The sequence below is a fragment of the Athene cunicularia genome, assembly GCF_003259725.1.
Source record: "Athene cunicularia isolate RWA chromosome 3 unlocalized genomic scaffold, athCun1 chr3_part1, whole genome shotgun sequence".
NCBI classification, from domain to species: Eukaryota; Metazoa; Chordata; class Aves; order Strigiformes; family Strigidae; genus Athene; species Athene cunicularia.
Genome location: NW_020799097.1, coordinates 87,433,833 through 87,450,499, shown reverse-complemented (window position 1 = coordinate 87,450,499; position 16,667 = coordinate 87,433,833). Strand labels below are relative to the sequence as shown.

General features: G+C 36.9%; 1 protein-coding gene across 3 annotated transcripts in view; it reads right to left on the bottom strand.

Annotated features, from left to right (window-relative positions):
- Positions 1 to 150: 150 nt before the first annotated feature.
- The window catches only part of SLC30A6 (solute carrier family 30 member 6), a 16,724-nt gene continuing 207 nt past the window's right edge, over positions 151 to 16,667 (bottom strand). The window contains exons 1-14 of one of the 3 annotated variants that reach the window (XM_026844395.1): positions 16,408 to 16,654; positions 14,594 to 14,680; positions 13,906 to 13,990; positions 12,956 to 12,998; positions 9,678 to 9,743; positions 9,191 to 9,271; positions 7,913 to 7,948; positions 7,012 to 7,106; positions 6,189 to 6,237; positions 4,194 to 4,313; positions 3,803 to 3,905; positions 3,472 to 3,519; positions 2,823 to 2,891; positions 830 to 1,348 (exon numbers count right to left, since the gene is read on the bottom strand). In XM_026844395.1, coding sequence (XP_026700196.1) covers positions 851 to 1,348; positions 2,823 to 2,891; positions 3,472 to 3,519; positions 3,803 to 3,905; positions 4,194 to 4,313; positions 6,189 to 6,237; positions 7,012 to 7,106; positions 7,913 to 7,948; positions 9,191 to 9,271; positions 9,678 to 9,743; positions 12,956 to 12,998; positions 13,906 to 13,933 — 1,236 coding nt within the window. In that variant the 5' untranslated portion in view covers positions 13,934 to 13,990; positions 14,594 to 14,680; positions 16,408 to 16,654 and the 3' untranslated portion in view covers positions 830 to 850. Of the gene's footprint in view, positions 1,349 to 2,822; positions 2,892 to 3,471; positions 3,520 to 3,802; positions 3,906 to 4,193; positions 4,314 to 6,188; positions 6,238 to 7,011; positions 7,107 to 7,912; positions 7,949 to 9,190; positions 9,272 to 9,677; positions 9,744 to 12,955; positions 12,999 to 13,905; positions 13,991 to 14,593; positions 14,681 to 16,407; positions 16,655 to 16,667 lie in introns of those variants that run through there. The other 2 variants (XM_026844394.1, XM_026844396.1) reach the window with 2 other exon arrangements.

Genomic DNA, 16,667 nt, shown 5'->3' with positions numbered 1-16,667 from the left:
AATACAAAGAGGAAAAATACAAAGTCACAATCGAATCAGAGAATACTTTCCATAGTCAAAAATGAAATACTGGCTTCAGAAACAATACAGCCATCTGCTCTGTATCTTAAATAGGGTTAATCGTAAAAAAGAGGTGCTTGTAAAATCTTAAGTTTGAAATATTTTATTTCCCAGTATATTGCTAAATAATTTCGCAGTTCAACCAAAAAGGAAGATGAATATGGAATATTTACAACTAGAAAATGGTTGCTGAACCACCTGAATTTCTATAAAAGCATCAAAATGTAAAAACAGTGTCTCACAAAATTAATTAGAATCTGAAATGCCAGATTGTCTTCACAACGGCCACAACATGAATATTGATGGATTTTTGCAACCAAAACCTAATTGTGACTTTGCCAAAAGATAGCTTAATACAGCAATCAAAACATCTCTAAAAACTGGGACTTGATTTCTGCAATTTCCTATTCTCTCATCTATTCAGCATTCAGTAAGCAATTCTCATTAGAAAAAAAAAATGCTACCTGGTCGGAATTTTACTTTCTCATGGAGTTGTGCTATATCTCAATACATTCTTGGGAAAACAAAGAAAAGTGAATAAAAAGTTTAATAGAAATAGATACTCTATAAAAACTACCTGTAAAGTATTGTAAATCTGGAAAATACTTGTGGTATTATACAGGCTAATGCTGAGGCAAAGAAAAAAAATTGCAATTTAACCATTTCATGAATATGAACAATGCACTTGTTCCCAGCCATTTAGAATGATCTGACATTCCAAATGTTTATAAAAATTGGGTAATAAATGAATTAAGTCAATACCCTTAAGTACAATAAATAACAGTGTTTATTATGGTCGGGGCTGACCACGAGCGTTTGTTCCGTATCTGCTTGGGACATTTGTAAAACCAGTTCTGAATCCTTGAGTTGCTCCCATTCCTGGTATTCCAAATCCTTGATTGAGTACACTGCTGTAGGGTGCAGATCCATGATTAAAACCCAATCCATAGGGCCTCGTCTGGGTGTTTAAAAGGATGACTGGACTCACATTTTTGCCTGGTGTATTAAAAGAAAATTCTGGCGGTGGGCTGCTGGGCTTAGCTGGAGTGGATGTAACAGGGTTCAAATTATCAGCAGCTTTCAAAGATGGCATTGGAATAATATGATGATCCGAAAGGGTCAGAATATTGTTTGCAATAGGCACAGATGATAAGGTAGGTCTGATCCAGTCATCTTTGAAAATCTGAACAGTCAAGGTAGAGACCAATGTGTATAATCTGTTAGTGACATGGGCAAGTACCATTTGTTCATTTGCATCTCTCCGAATTCGGACATGTACTGATCCAGCCTAGAAAGCGATAAAAATAAGTTGGCTGTTAACTGTTACTCTGATAAAGATTATCCATATGCAGTCAAGAAGAAATCAGTTATCCTGCAGAGAATTACGCAAAGACCTTCCGCAGTGGAGACCACTGACTAAATTGAGAAACTTATTGAGTAATTCCATAATTAGGATACGCATAGATCTTTCCCAACACGTTGATCTCTTATGAACATATCAAGATCATCATTCAGAAAAAGTGAGTCTTAAAACCAAACTATAAAATACAAAATATGATGGCAGGGAAAAAAGTGGCCCAAAAGAACAACAAAGTGCAGAAACTCTATATGCCAAGTTTAGGGAAAAGTGTCATCACAGTGCTGCTGGCGCAAGCAAGAGGACAACACGCATGGCAGACACACTCAAAGGGGCACCATTAGCAAGAACAGAGGCAATGCCCCTTGTGGAACTCTGACTAAGAGTTTCTCCTGGACACGCGTATAAGCGTGGGCTGTCCCTGCCCTCCTCTCAGTAAGACCATCTCATTTACCATCAACTACTGCTGCAGAAGGGAACAGGACACAAACAAGAACACCTCACAGGCTTTTTCATTCCCTATTTAGTAAAGAATATGGCTCACAGCTTGTGCTATATAAACCATTTTTACATCAGACAGTGCAGCTGAAGACATACCCAGGTCTCAGGAAGTTTCTACTACAATCTGGAAGATGCCAATAAACGTAAACTTGCTTCCAAAGGTTTTCTAAATATCTGCAATCAATCCAATAACGCTGTGATTGAGTATTTTGGATGGCAGAATAGTAAACTGAAAGCTATCTTCACATCAGCATGTCAGAGCTGCTGCCTTTTTCCTTTTTTTTTTTTTTTATGAAGGGTAGCATACTGGAGGAACTCAGAAGTAGAGAATAATTCTGAGTCTTAATTTTCCAGCTGTCTCAACATACCTGCATCAACTTAGGAATCACTGAGTTCTGTGTGATCATTCTGTATCACAAAAACCCCTTCACTTCTTTCAGTGACAGAACATCAGTACACAATGGTAGCTGTGTTTTTCCACCCTCTTCCCAGAAATGCTGAAAACATGATTCTGCTGTAGACCTTTGGTACCTGATAGTTTACAGTTTTATTTTTCTCCCCTCTGAGATAATCTACATGAATACACTATTCAAAAAACATCTTTTCAGACAGAAGAAAACTGGGGGTTTCTTCACTGCCAAAATAAAAAAGAAATTCTACAGCTGCAAAATGCATGCTTTAATCCAGAGCTGCAGTATACATAAATATTAGCCAATAACAAAGCTTTAAAAAAATATCTATGACAAGGGAAGAGACGTTTTGCAATAAATCACAAGGACTGAGTACTGACTCCATCATTTTTTATATTTAAGATTTCAGAAGAAATACTTCATTCAAATAAAAAAATTTAAGTAGTAACTGACAACTGTTTTCTAAAGGCTAAAAGACAATAGACATAACTTACCAAAGTACCAAAACCTAATGTCCAGAAATGCTCATTTCGAACTTCCAAGACACCATCCAAAGTTGAAACCTAATTTTAAACAAACATCCAGAAATATGAAAATAAATCAGCAATGTTTCAAATCGTTTTAGAAATGTACTTTTACACATAGCTGAATAATACAGCATTTTCAGTGGTAAAATAAAGCTTCCAAACACAGGACAGTGTCTATTAATGATGCCACTAATTCTTATGTACTACACTTTTGCTACCCTTAAACATCCAAATCCATCCAAAAAGTTATTTAAGTAACTCACTTCAAGTAACTCTTGATGCCAAATTGCAGTATTTTCTCAACTCGATATGCTGTGAGTCAACAGCTGCCTGTATTCCTTTTCTTCTCCCCACTCAATATGTGTAAAACACTTCAACAGTAGCTCAAATTTGGTTAATTAAAACAACAGCCCGCGCTACTTTAACAGTTTTGTTCCAGATACCTGAATAACACTACTCAGCAAGATCCACGTTTTCTACATGCAGTTAAAAAATAATATTAAAAAAGTAATTCTTTAGCAATCACCTCAGACTGCTAACAAAAACTCTTCATATTCCTGAATGCTTAGTGACTGTTAGCTGTGCACATTATATTATGTATTATACACTGACTTACCTCTCTAAGAAGTTTATCTAACTGGCCAATCACATGAGGTGGAGTTGTCTTTAAAAAAAGAATTTAAAAAAAAAAAAAGAAGGAAAAAGTTATAGTAAAAATTAAGCAACAGAGCCTTTAAGACTGCTCTATCTACACAGGAGACTAATAGCATTAAACAATACATTCTTATTACTTCATGATGCATATTTCTACTGCCCTTAAACTTCTTATCACATCACAAATTCCCCTGGGAACACTTCCTTCTCAAAAGCTTTAAATAGATTTTCTGTTTTTTTAAAAAATAAGGACATTTAACATGTTGTTAACTTGTTTTGTGATATGGCCTTACCTGAAGCAGTACTTTTCCACTGTAGACACTCATGGGATACATGGTACCAAATGTCATCAAAGCAATTGCTATAGCAGAGGCTGTGTCTACAGCAAAATAATTGCTAGAAAGAGCAATTTTAAAGAAAAACACATATTTATGTTTTTGAAAGGCATAAGAATTGTCTTTTGATTCTTTTTCATTCCTTTAAATTATATACACACAGAATATTACATATACTAATCTCATCTGAACTATACAGCTTTGAAAAAGATTAATGTATTCATGGAGCTGCAATCCCATTCATACAAAATACAGCTTTGGATGAGACCATTCCTTTCATGTAAAAAAAATCCAATTTTCTATACACTGTATACAAAAATAGATAATTTTTTTAAACAACTGTACGTACTTGATTTCAATGAGCATATATGTAATGCAAAGAGCTAAAGCTCCAGCAATATCAATCAAGACAAAAGGGTTCATTCGTGGCAGAAAGATGCTACTTAATCCTGGGATGATTCCACAAATACTGTAACAAAACAAAAGAAGCAGTTGTCAGCTAGCTGTTTATCATTACTTCAAAACCCAAAAGAGTTACACCCACTGTTTCAGGATTTGACTTCAAATACACCTTGCAGTCACAGCAAATGATGTCTCTGAGGACTGAAAAGGCCCTTCTAATTCTGCTCAAAGTTTTTTAACTGACATCAGCAAAAATCAATCCAGTTTAGATCCACACCACATTCTGATATCCAAAACTAGTATTTGCTTTAAGTCTATCTTCCCATCTACAAAACATGATCTTCATACAGTTTTTCTACATGTTAAAAGACCTATCTTGTGCTACTTTCTTTTCTTCTGGTAACACAGCTAGCATCAGCTGTATGCAACACAAGTACTTTAGAAATTCAAACACTGCTATTACATATGTGCAAGTCTTGGAGAGAGGGGTGTTGCATATCACTAGCCAAATCTAACTCACTCATGGAGTCTGAAAGAAGGGAGGAGACCAGCTGAATAAGATGAGACCAAAAAAGCCATGCGGGAACACTGGGAAAAGTTATTTATTTATAGTTATCTCCTATCAGTGGGAGCTTCAAGAGATGAAAGAGTTTCTGTACTTCCCAGTGAATGTAAGTGCGTGTCACGTATTGGAAAATTTAAAGGAAAAGACAACATGAATGTTTTGTTGCTGTGTTTAGACATCATGTGCTGGTCTGCTCCTGTAAGAATTTCAATCAACATAATTACACACAGATATTTTGTAATCAGCACTCCCTCATAGAACACATCCGAAATAGCTGTATATATACTAACTAAATTTAATAATTTTTTTTTAAATGTTGGCATAATTGTCTACAGGTTATCTCAAAGCCCAGTAGTGATTCTAGACTCTCAATCTGGGAGCCCTTCAAGTTACCCATCTGTGTCCTTCCCCATAACACCGTATTACCACATCATTAATGAAAAAGTCTGTTAGTGCCTGTGAGTGCTATCCATGTGGTTTTTTACACTGAAACTCCAGGTACTTGGGCAACCCTACTGTTAAGTCTTCCCAAACTGCTTTGCAGAATTTGGGTCTGAAGATGTAATACCTTATACCCATATAAAATCAGTTCTGTTTAACAAGCCAGCTTTCTCTGCTTTCCTCAACTGTATACAAAAAACACAACATGCAGAAACAGATGGCTCTGCAGCATACTTAACATGTTATACAATATGGTTTAACATTCTTATTTTGATACTGACAGCATAAGTACTTGGAAGGACACGTATGGCTCAAAATAAACGTTTCTGACATCTGACAAAATTATTTGCAAACAATGTTATCTCACATTCAGATATCCAATACAAGCAAGAGAGTTAACAGACAAGACGAATGAGCAACACTGCTTCAGCCCCTGAAGACACAGACTTTCCAGTTTCCCGCTGGACAGGTGAGAAATTTCCATAGCTATGTTACAGTGAGTAACCTGTTTCACATATCACATTTAAACTACAACCATCCAAGTCATTTGCTCACCCCACAGATTAAATAAACACAAATTACTACAAAATGTATCACTCAGGTAACAATTATTGAGAAATGCAGTGCAAGTCTGTACAAGACCAAACTAGTTTACCTCACCTCATCCAAGGATAATTACATACAACATACTGAACACATTCAAAGGGAAAGTTATACAGAAAGATGTGTTTCTATCAGATTGATGTATCTGGGCAACGTAAGAGGCAATATTTGCTCTAGAGCTCATACACTAGAACTACAGTAGATAAAGCTATTTTAAAAGCTCTAATACACAACAGTTTATGCTTCAATACCCATCCAAATCATTATTATACACAAAGAACCCCCACTGCCTTCCAGCAGTTAACAATTCTGAAAAACATTTCAAAACTTTACCTTCTACTAAGATCTGCAACATGCTCCTGAAGCCAACTTGTGCTGGCAGCTGCAAAAGAGAGAAGGTAATAAAATTACTACGAGTAAAGGCATCCATTTTAAAGTACACTTAAAGATTTATTTTAAGGGAAGAATGCAATACACTATGAATGAATAAATGTATCTCAACAGATTCACCTTCACTTGAAAAAAAAACCAAAAACAACAAAGTCTGACTTTTCCAGGCAGTAAGAAAAATGCCTATCTCACGATATGAACTGATTGAATACAAATATAATTGGAGATTATAACAATCAATTATCTTTAACTATAAACAATTTACACTTAGTGGGAATGGTTGCAAGCCTACTTCACAGTGAAAAAGTCCCAGGTAAAACAGCTGTTAAGAATTATTGCATTCATTTATTTTTAATCCATTAATATAGTCATAAAATGTCTTCAAAGTTCTGATATCTGCCAGATGACCTTCACTGGTTGAATCCAAAAGGTTGCAAATAAAGGGTACTTCAGCATTAAAATGATACTCATATCATATAAATTACTACATACTACTTTATCATATAAATGATAATATCATATTTATCATATAAATTATATTCATAATATAATCATATATCATATAAATGATACTTGTATCATATAAATGACTACATACTACTCAGAGCCCTAAAAGCAATTCTAAACTGCATGAAGTTACATTAATGGAGGAAAGAGTAATATATACCCACTAGCTAAGAAAGTTACCAGACAATTTATACCTTGATAAAAATAGGAACATTAAAATCTTTTCCCAATTCTTGCTATAGATTAATTTACCACATACCTTCAGAGACATAAGCAAAAGGCCTATTCCTAATGGAAAGCATTGTAAATAAGTTGAAAAAGAGAGCCACGAAAGTACCAACCAGCAGTCGCCCCCTAGGGAGGAAAAAAAAAAAGTATCTTAATTTCACATAATCACAAAACATGAAATCAAACTGTAATTACTAGCAACACTAGCAAAATACTTTGCTTGGTATCTTTCACTGAGACTGAAGAGTAAAATAAACTACAGTAATACTTAATAACTGGCAGTGTATTATCATTTTAAGGGTTATATGAGATCACTGAACTTTTTACATTAGTGTTACCACATTAGGCTGTACATAATGTTCATAACGTTGAGTAACAGTTCTTAATTGCATTTATGCACACACATATATGTTTGTCCTTTGAAGGTATAAATACATTGTCCTCTCAGCAGTAGAGCTAAAAAAGCAGTTTCCTATGGAATTATGCACTATGCTCCCACCCCTTCCTAGGAAAAGAACTTCACCATATACCCCATGTCCCAGTCTTTTGCCCCATAACACTTTCTTCTCCTTTCTCCATGTTCTTTACAGTCTTCACCTTTGTAACTGCTTCAGTTCCCTAACGATCACGGCATCCTTCCCCCTGACATACCAGGCCTCGTAGAGAATTCCGTAAAACATGAGAGTAACTAAACTAGGAGAACCAGCAATACGTAGTTAAATCATTACTTAAGAGAGCATGTGCATTACATTTCAGCGGTACCTTGAATAAACTGCAGTATAGCTTGCACATAGTTTGAAGCAAATGCCAAGGTACCAAAACCAAGTTGGTATTGAATATACTTGCATAATTAACATATGCTAGATTAAGAATTAGAAACACAAAGGGACACTGAAAAAACTATCATTTTACATGTCAAAATAATTTCTTACGTGTGTATCTCAGGTTGTTCCAGAAACCGCTCTGCACTACAAAAATAATTGAAAATTTGAGTTATATTCATACAATAAAATCTTGATACCTGAAGCATATTCTTTCAGTTCTGAAGAATTAGCTGCCATTCATAAACAAAAACTGACAGATACGGTACTGCAAAAAAAATGACTTGCTTAAGTAAGCAGAGCAGGTTTTATAAATGATGAAAGCATTTAACACTGAAATGATGCAGGGTGTAATTTAGATTTTCCAGCTATATTCAAATTGTGACACATAGGTGATCGCTACACCATGAATGCTGTCTACAAAATAAAAAGATGCCTGTAAATGAACATGCCAAAAAATACTGCTACTGCCACCACTGGTGTTGGTAATCACAACAAACTAAGTCTGAAATCACTGACTTACAGCCGCTCACTAAGCAAGGCCAAATAAAGTAGATGTTAGATACTATGGTGGAGATGCAAATCCTTTTTTACCCACCAGTAAAATAAGAAAATGAGCATCATCAGTAACAGAAAAACCTATAAGTTTGGGGTATTTCCTAACATTAACATTTGAACACTTGGAGACTTTGACAGTGTGTCATTATTAGAATACATTCCAGTATATTGTCAATACAACGGATCAACCTACAGTATAAAATTGCTAAGTTATTAACATAGCTCTTTATAGAGAAAATAGAGTCCTTGAATAGAAAAACAGAAGGTAAGCTGCCCCACTTTTAAATTCAAGATATTAACAAAAGCCTTTTCATTTTTAAAGTTGAAAATATTTTTTTAGGCTAACCTCCTGAAATACAAATGCTTCCAAGTGTAGATGGTATGTCAAATTAACACTTCAGCAAATTTTGAGACTGATGAAGTTGACAGTTTAAACATTCATAATATATTAAGGATCTGAAGTTGGTTTACTTCATGAAGTAACTGAAGTAAAAAAAGAAAAAAGTTTTCTTTATTAATGAACTAAAAAAGATGCATTGAGAAATGCATTAAATATCTACATTTTTGGAAAATATGATTCTTAAGAACACTGAGTCTTTTCCTTGAAAGCTTTTTAGTTACATTTATCAATCCTATCATTACATCTAAAGTCTACATGTAGTGCAATCAATATAAGTGAGCAGTAAAGTTTAGCAGTATTTTTAAAAAAATCTGAAGTTTTTCCTAAAATATTTCTCTACAGATAGCATTTGTAGAACGTGTGTGCTTTTGCTCAATCTGGAGTGTCTTCATACGGAACGAAAAACTAAAGGAAATGGTATATATGCCTACCTTTCTTTCAGTATAAAAAGAGCACCAAGCTGTGCCAGAACTGTAGATGCAAATACGGCTAGAACTTCAAACCTTTCAAACCTGAAATTTGAGAGTTAAGTTTAGAAAGACTGAACATTGAACAATACATCAAATGTGTTCTGGACTGTGTGGGAACCAGCAGGACAGACCTGCAATTTCCAATTCTTTCAAGAGCAGATAGATGGGAAGAAACTGGAAGTTTTATGGAATTGGCATTATTTTCAATTTCTTTTAAGCCAACACTCCATTTGTCAAAACCAGTTGAAAATTAAGCACTTCTTATCTCTTTTTCCTGTCCTTCCCCTTTCTGTAACTGTTCTTCACAGCATGAGCCTTGGGCTCCCTTATTTTTAGGCTCCTTTACACACAGATACTAGTCATGGCTGTTAGGAGATACAGGCAGTGACAGTCAGATATGTATCAAATGTGATATTATCAAACACTAGATCTTGTTATTGGTACTTACCCAAATGAATAGACTGGGCTGGGTTTCTTCATCATTACCCAGTAGCTTATTAGACAAGTCACCAAACTGAAAAAAAGGGGAAAATTTGACTATGATAAATAACTGCAGCCTTTAGAAACTGGATAATCTACAAATATACATCTCAGCCATCAGAACTCAACAGATGAATATAACCATGTATTACCACAAAATTAACACCTCCATCACTCTCACAATAACAATTCCAGTGAATCCCAAAAAGGCTGTGCTTGGGAAAAAAAAACGAGTCTGTGCGATGATGGCTGTTCCCATTAAAAAGGCAGCAAATAATTTTGGCAGAATGGTAGTTGGTCTAATTCCCTATACCAGGAGATAGCCTAATGCTGTACTTACGGCATGCTGTGCTTACAAAGGCTACCAACAACCTTCTTCAATATTGAACATCACTCAGCTTAAGTCAAGTTTACCATAACTCCAAATGCAATGCATTTTTCCACTAAGGCCCTGACACAAAACAGCACAACTGGTGTTTAATCTGCATGTGCTCTATGAGTTTTTCTGAAAGGGACCTGGAACACATGGGACCAGGTACCCCAGAATCTGACCAACAGGTAAAGGTGGCTTGAGAAAATCCTTTTATTACTGTCTGGTATCACACATAGTAATGTCACACATAGTAACAATAAGTACAAAGCAAAAGCCAATGAAATTATCAAACTAGACACCCAGTAAATGCTTACATGTGCTTTAGGAACTTGCCTAGAAATACTGTAACCTGAGAGAGGCCATTTAAATGAGAAGGAAGGCCATAAGCAAGACAACGGGACTGTCACATGTGTCGCTTCCTTTGTATCCAAGTGAAAAAGTGAAGAAAACTCTCCATTAAACTTTTATTTTAGAGACATACCATTTAGCACTCTAGAATAAGCGGCCAGGTTGGACGGGGCTTTAAGCAACCTGGTCTAGTGGAAGGTGTCCCTGCCCATGGCAGGAGGGTTAGAACTAGATGAGCTTTTACGGTCCCCTCCAACCCAAACCAGTCTACAACTCTATGATTCTGTGAAGTCTCAGGCTATGCCAAGAATTGCCTTTCTTTTCCACAGTGTAATTTCTCTACATATATGGCCAAAACAGATTTCCTTTTTTGGTTGCATTCATTTACACAAGCTCTAATCTAACTGACAGCCACAGGTCTCTCTTGCCATTTTCTTTCCAACTTTTTCTTTCATATAGAATGCCTGAAATTGCAATTATTTTATCCCCATGGTACTAGCCTGAATTTTTCCAGGATGAGTCTTTGTCTATTTTTCCTCTGTTGATCCCTTTAGAAAAAAAATTTTATTTTTTACTGGAACCCACCCAGATTCAGTACCATCTGCGCCTTTATGTAGCCCTTGCTTAATTAATGACAATGTTAAATCAGACTGGATCAAAAAATCATACCCACAGCTGCTAGACAATCACATCTTCACAACCTGATCCACAGCTGTGTGGAGTAAAAGCAAAAGCAGAGAAAATACTGTTCATATACAAAACAGTAAATTCATATACTCAGTAAGACTATTACAAATGACCAGGAAACTGACAAAAATGAGATAAGAAATTGATTTTTGCAGCACAATTACTGAGCACTGTTCTCCCTTACAGCAAATCTCTTAAGAAATTGCTGTGAGTTAGAATAGTCTTCTAGTCCATCCCTAATTAACTTAATATGTGAGGGTGTTTTGCCAATTATCAGGCCTAGCATAAAGGACACAGCCAGCATAAAGATGAACCAATAACCAAATTGTAGTTGATACAAAAGGGTCAGTACATGGGTGAGCACTGGGGGTACAAACAAGTCAGTCATTATACATAATCAACATCAATCCCACTGATCCCAACAATGACACCACACAACCAACAATGGGTGGAATAAATGGTGAAATGCAGTTTCCTATAGCAGGGATGGGAGATAACTGAGTCAACAAGCCAAACACGTAAGACCAAGGAAGCCACACACTGAATCTCCACACATCCCACATTTACAAAAGCCAGACCTGACTGGAGCCCAGTCCCAGGGAGGCAGGAGGTCCTTCCCCAACAGGGAACTCTGCACAGTGCATCCACCTCACAGACAGACACTGCCCCTGCCTGCAAGTGGTCCCAGCTTTTATCCCTAAGTGGGACACCTGACCCTTGGTTACTTAATGTGGGACACCTGGGGCTCCTTTACCCAATGGCTCTCCCTGCCAGGCCGGCTGCACCCTGGAGGGAAGCCTAAAGGCAAACTCACACCCCCACACCCCACACCCCCCCCTTTGTGAAGGGCTGTGGGAATCACCCATATGTCAACCTTAAATTTGGGGCTTGGGGTTGAAACCCCAGGATTTCAGAGGGCCACGGGTATTTCCATCTTCTCCTAAAATTAAAAAAGTAACATTCCTCACAAATACAAAATACAACATCAAAACTTTCCCCAAGGTGAAAAAAGTATTTTGAGTCAAGATGACAAAACTCAGCAGATAAAAAAATTCTAAGAGAAATATGACATTCATTAAAGTTCTATCACAGTTCTAATGCAGTCACAGATCAAGTTTTTTTGTGTCTATATCAACCATTCATTTTCCTTTCTGCATGCTTGCTGCTGTTATTTATAAATGTTTTACTAGCAGTCTGATAAGCTATAGTATGTATTGGGCAAAACTGACAGCAGATAGCTGATCCATACTTTTTATAAGCTAGCGTGCTACCAATCTGCAACTCAGGTAAGAATTAAATATATTCCATGTCTGTATTATCAATATTATCAAAAAGTTCAGAACTTTCATACTTAAAGTAGTTTTAGTATAATTTTGCTAGGAAAGAGAAAAAATACTAAAAACATCTAACAACCTTATTAGCAGAGCACATGGGATCTAGCTCTTGAAATATTTTGAAATAGAAATAGGATTACATACTCTGTGTTTCCTGATGCTAAAACTGAGTGATACTTCAGAACCAATGCCTGTGGCATAGGGCAATGTTCCGAGGGAACCACCAGATAACAGTTTGATGCTAGATTCTGCTTTATGTTGTTATGCATCTGCACAGAGAAATCCATGACTGAACTGATTTGTCACTCGTCATTCTCTATAAAGTGACAGTGTTTCTCATCATCTATTTACTGTGATGTTCATTTAAGCTATATCTAAACCAGTTAGTGTTTTTATACTGATGACTCTAAATAACGTGTTTGTATCTGTAAATAAAATTTATACATATAGAAACATACAGACAGGCACAAATGTACAGTAAGACTAAATGAGAAAAAAACTCACCTGAAAAGGTCAAAGATTGTCAAATATGTGTAAGCAGTTAAAGCTGTAAAAAAGGCAAATATTAAAACATAAGTTTTCAATACAGAAATCACTTGTTTTGTTTGTGCCTCTTTTCCATATTCTATCTAAATAAACTGTCTCTGCTGATAAAGTCTGTCTTTTGTATGTGTATATAATATGAATGTCCTAAAGACACCAATATATTTCAATTCATAAACAAGTTGATTATAGCAATCCTAGTAAAAATCTAATAAATCATGTAATAATGCCCAGATACAAAAGGTATTAAATTTGTGACTAAGTTGTGACTAAGAATTTAAATACATAAAAGTCAGGAGATCTTTCAGTAATACATCATCCGCCAAAGCAAGAGATCTCTAATGTGCATTATTGCAGTGAAAAGTAGGTTCAACAGAAATTTTTACTTCTTTTGCTTCTCTGATCCATCTCAAATCTGGAAGAAAACCTGTGTCACAAAAATGTGAGGCGTTCTACTTTCAGTATGGATGATGGGAAGCACCTTGGAGCCCCCATACAGAAGTAGAAGATATGCAAAATATTGAAAAGGGGCACTCCTGGAATCAGAGAAGCCCTTTGTTACACACTACTCAACCACAAGTGCATGTCTCTGTATGTCACTGGTACTATTTATATAAGGAACAGGTTTGAGGACTAGCTTAAAAGTCTACTTTTTTTCAATCCTAAAAGCTAGAGTACTACAGGAAGAAAATATCAGGTCTTAAAAACCTTGCAAACTTTGAAGGACTGTCACCATCCACACTTGCCTGTGAAAAATTACTCTAAACTGTGACAAATCAAAAGGAATCACTTTCCAAACCTGGCTGTGCAGACACTCAACTCCATTACATGCTGAACTTTGCTTTTTTAGTGTGTTGAGCTAAGAAACACAGGGTAGTTGGTTGTAGTTTCAGTACAAGATAGCTACCTACCTATGCTGTTTGTAGAGCTGCACCACATTAGCAGGAAGCCAATACATATTAAATTTATAGCACCAAACAGCAAGATCTTCCAAGACTGTTGATGAGAATAAGTATGTATTTTACATATTCCAAAAGTTACAAGACAAAAATATATATATCTGGTTTTAAAAAATCAGCATTGCAATACTTCATCATGCAAGCAGAACTGGCTTCTCCTCCCTCCCGAAAATGTACAACTCATTTCAGAACAAGACCATATTCTATTTTTAACTTTATAGATTGTCTCAAAACTTTTTTATGAATAGTGCCTGTGCACCATGCTTAAAATACCTTTTTAGACTAAAAAAAAAATCACCCATGTGGAATATTTGTGTTTTATTACAGCACACACCATCTGACTTTTGAAGACAGACTTGTACAACTTTATATTAGTGGATTCCTTTCTTTGTGCTGCAACTTAGGTCCCAAAAAACATCTATGCACATTCAGTTTACAGTTCTACTGAACGCATTAAATAGAAGTACAATTCTGGAGAACGCTGACAAGGACTGTGCACAAGAAGCTTTTTTTTTTTTAAGTAAAGCTAGAAAATTTCAAAGAAAAATTCTCAAAATATACTCAAGTTAATAATGTATTTTAACTTCTCACAGCTAATGTGTTTTTTAATTATTACTCATTTTAAAAAATAAATACTTACCCTCCTATCTGCTGCAACCAGCCTAAATTCATGTGTTAACTTTCCAACCAATGATCTCTGTGATTTACGGAACAGGTGTATTGTCCCCTTAAAAAAAAACATTTAGTTTAATTAAAAATTTTACTTAAAATGTAGTTTAAATTATTAAAAAGTAAATCTTCATTTATGAGCTATTTTCATACTTATACTGAAGACTCAGAACGAGGTTTTTGTTAGCTAGAAATAACCCAAAACCATTAAACACAACAATATTTTTGGTAACCACCTTACATGGGTATTATATTAGATGACTTAGAATCAAGCTTTATTTAGATATAATCCAGAACTCAAGTTTACTGGAAAACATACCAAAATACCATTTAAAGTGTGGGGTTTTTACTTTTCTTTAAATACAACTACTACAGTTGTTCTGAATTCACAAACATTTCTCTTTATTAAAGCACACTTCCTATGCAAAGCCAACTGGTTTATTTAACAGGAAAACACAGTTTATATATATGTATACATATAAATGACAACCCATCAAAGAAATAAAAACAATGCTGGTATCATCTCTAACGTGGTGGACAGAAGGCCAGTAACATGATGAGACATACAAGCAATCTTAGTTATTGCTTAACCTAAACATGCACAGTAAATGCGGTCAGTGTAGGCGCCCCCCCTCTTATCTCCCAGCAACATTCAGATAAGTTCTTTCCTGGGGTGGAGAGGACATACGTGTATATAGGAGACGGGAGGGAGGGAGGGGGTGCTGTGTTGCTATCCTGGAAGTGTGACAGGGAGCAGACTACCAGAAAAGTTCATCAACCATGCCACTTGCTTGCCGTCCTCAGAGTGCCCAAGCTTCTAGTTAGTTGTCCTCCAATCTACTCTCCCCACAAAGAAGAAAGCTTTCCACATGAAAAGCCCTTCTGATTTGCATTAGAAATCTGTGGACTTGTAATGGGTCATCTGTCATACGCAACAATTTGGCACTAGATGAAATAAGGTTTGATTGTAAGCTATCACATCTGTAATTGCCAGTAGAAGACAAAAAGACATGCTAACAAGCTGGTCACCGAAACAGAATCAATTAACTTACAGACATGTTTGTCAACACAACTGTATTTCATATTTTCTGTAGAAATACACATACACCTTGGTGCCATGAATTTAAAAAGCAGTACTATAGATCCCAAGTTTAGCTCACCTGGGGCAAAATGCTGACACTTGCTATTTTCTTTACTAGTAAATCATTACATGACGATTTCTTTTTCTCAACAGAGACATACAAGCTGACAGAGGACTCTGGAAAGCTTTTCAAACAGGCAGTGGACTGCCTGCTTATGAAGGCTGCTTTATCACCCTGGCACCCATTGCTTCCCCTTGCCAGAGTGCACCGTGCCACACCTCCCTGCTTCCCGAAGGATGCTGAGCATTCTGTACCTCGTGCAAACCCACAATAGCCATAGCTCACCCCTAAAAGCAAGCTCAAAGTCAGCAGACGTTGTGCTCTGGCATTAAAGGTTCCATAGGTTCCAAACTTCTGCCAACACAACGGGGAGAACCACCTCAGTGCTGAGCAGGAGGGCAGCTACCCCATGTGAAGGTCCGCACGCGGGGCTGGAGCGGCTGTACAAGAAGCGTTGCTACAATGGGTGCGAGCGTCTGCTCCAACAGTGCCAACAGGCGACAGTACCTGTTGTTGATACTGATGTCCATTTATTTGTGCTCAGCATAGAAAGGGAACGCTTAGACACCCAGCTGAACAAGCAGACACGGTGATCGTTCCCGGAGGAACGACTTTTCCTCTTCGGGGCACAAGCCATAGGCACCAGGAGGAACAGCCCTGTGTTTCCACGGAGTTAACAGACCCGTGCTTGCCCCGACGGGTGGGAGCAGGGGCAACATAACCTGCGGGCCCTGGGGTGAATGTCACTTCCCCGGCCGATTCGGTGTAGAACGATATCGCTGAGGCCGAGACAGAGACTCGCCACAGCTCAGCTCCAGCGTCGGCGCCCCTCACTCGGGCGAAGCGCCCCCCGCGGCACCGGCACCCAGCTCCGCGCCTGCCCAGCCGCCGGGGCCCACACTC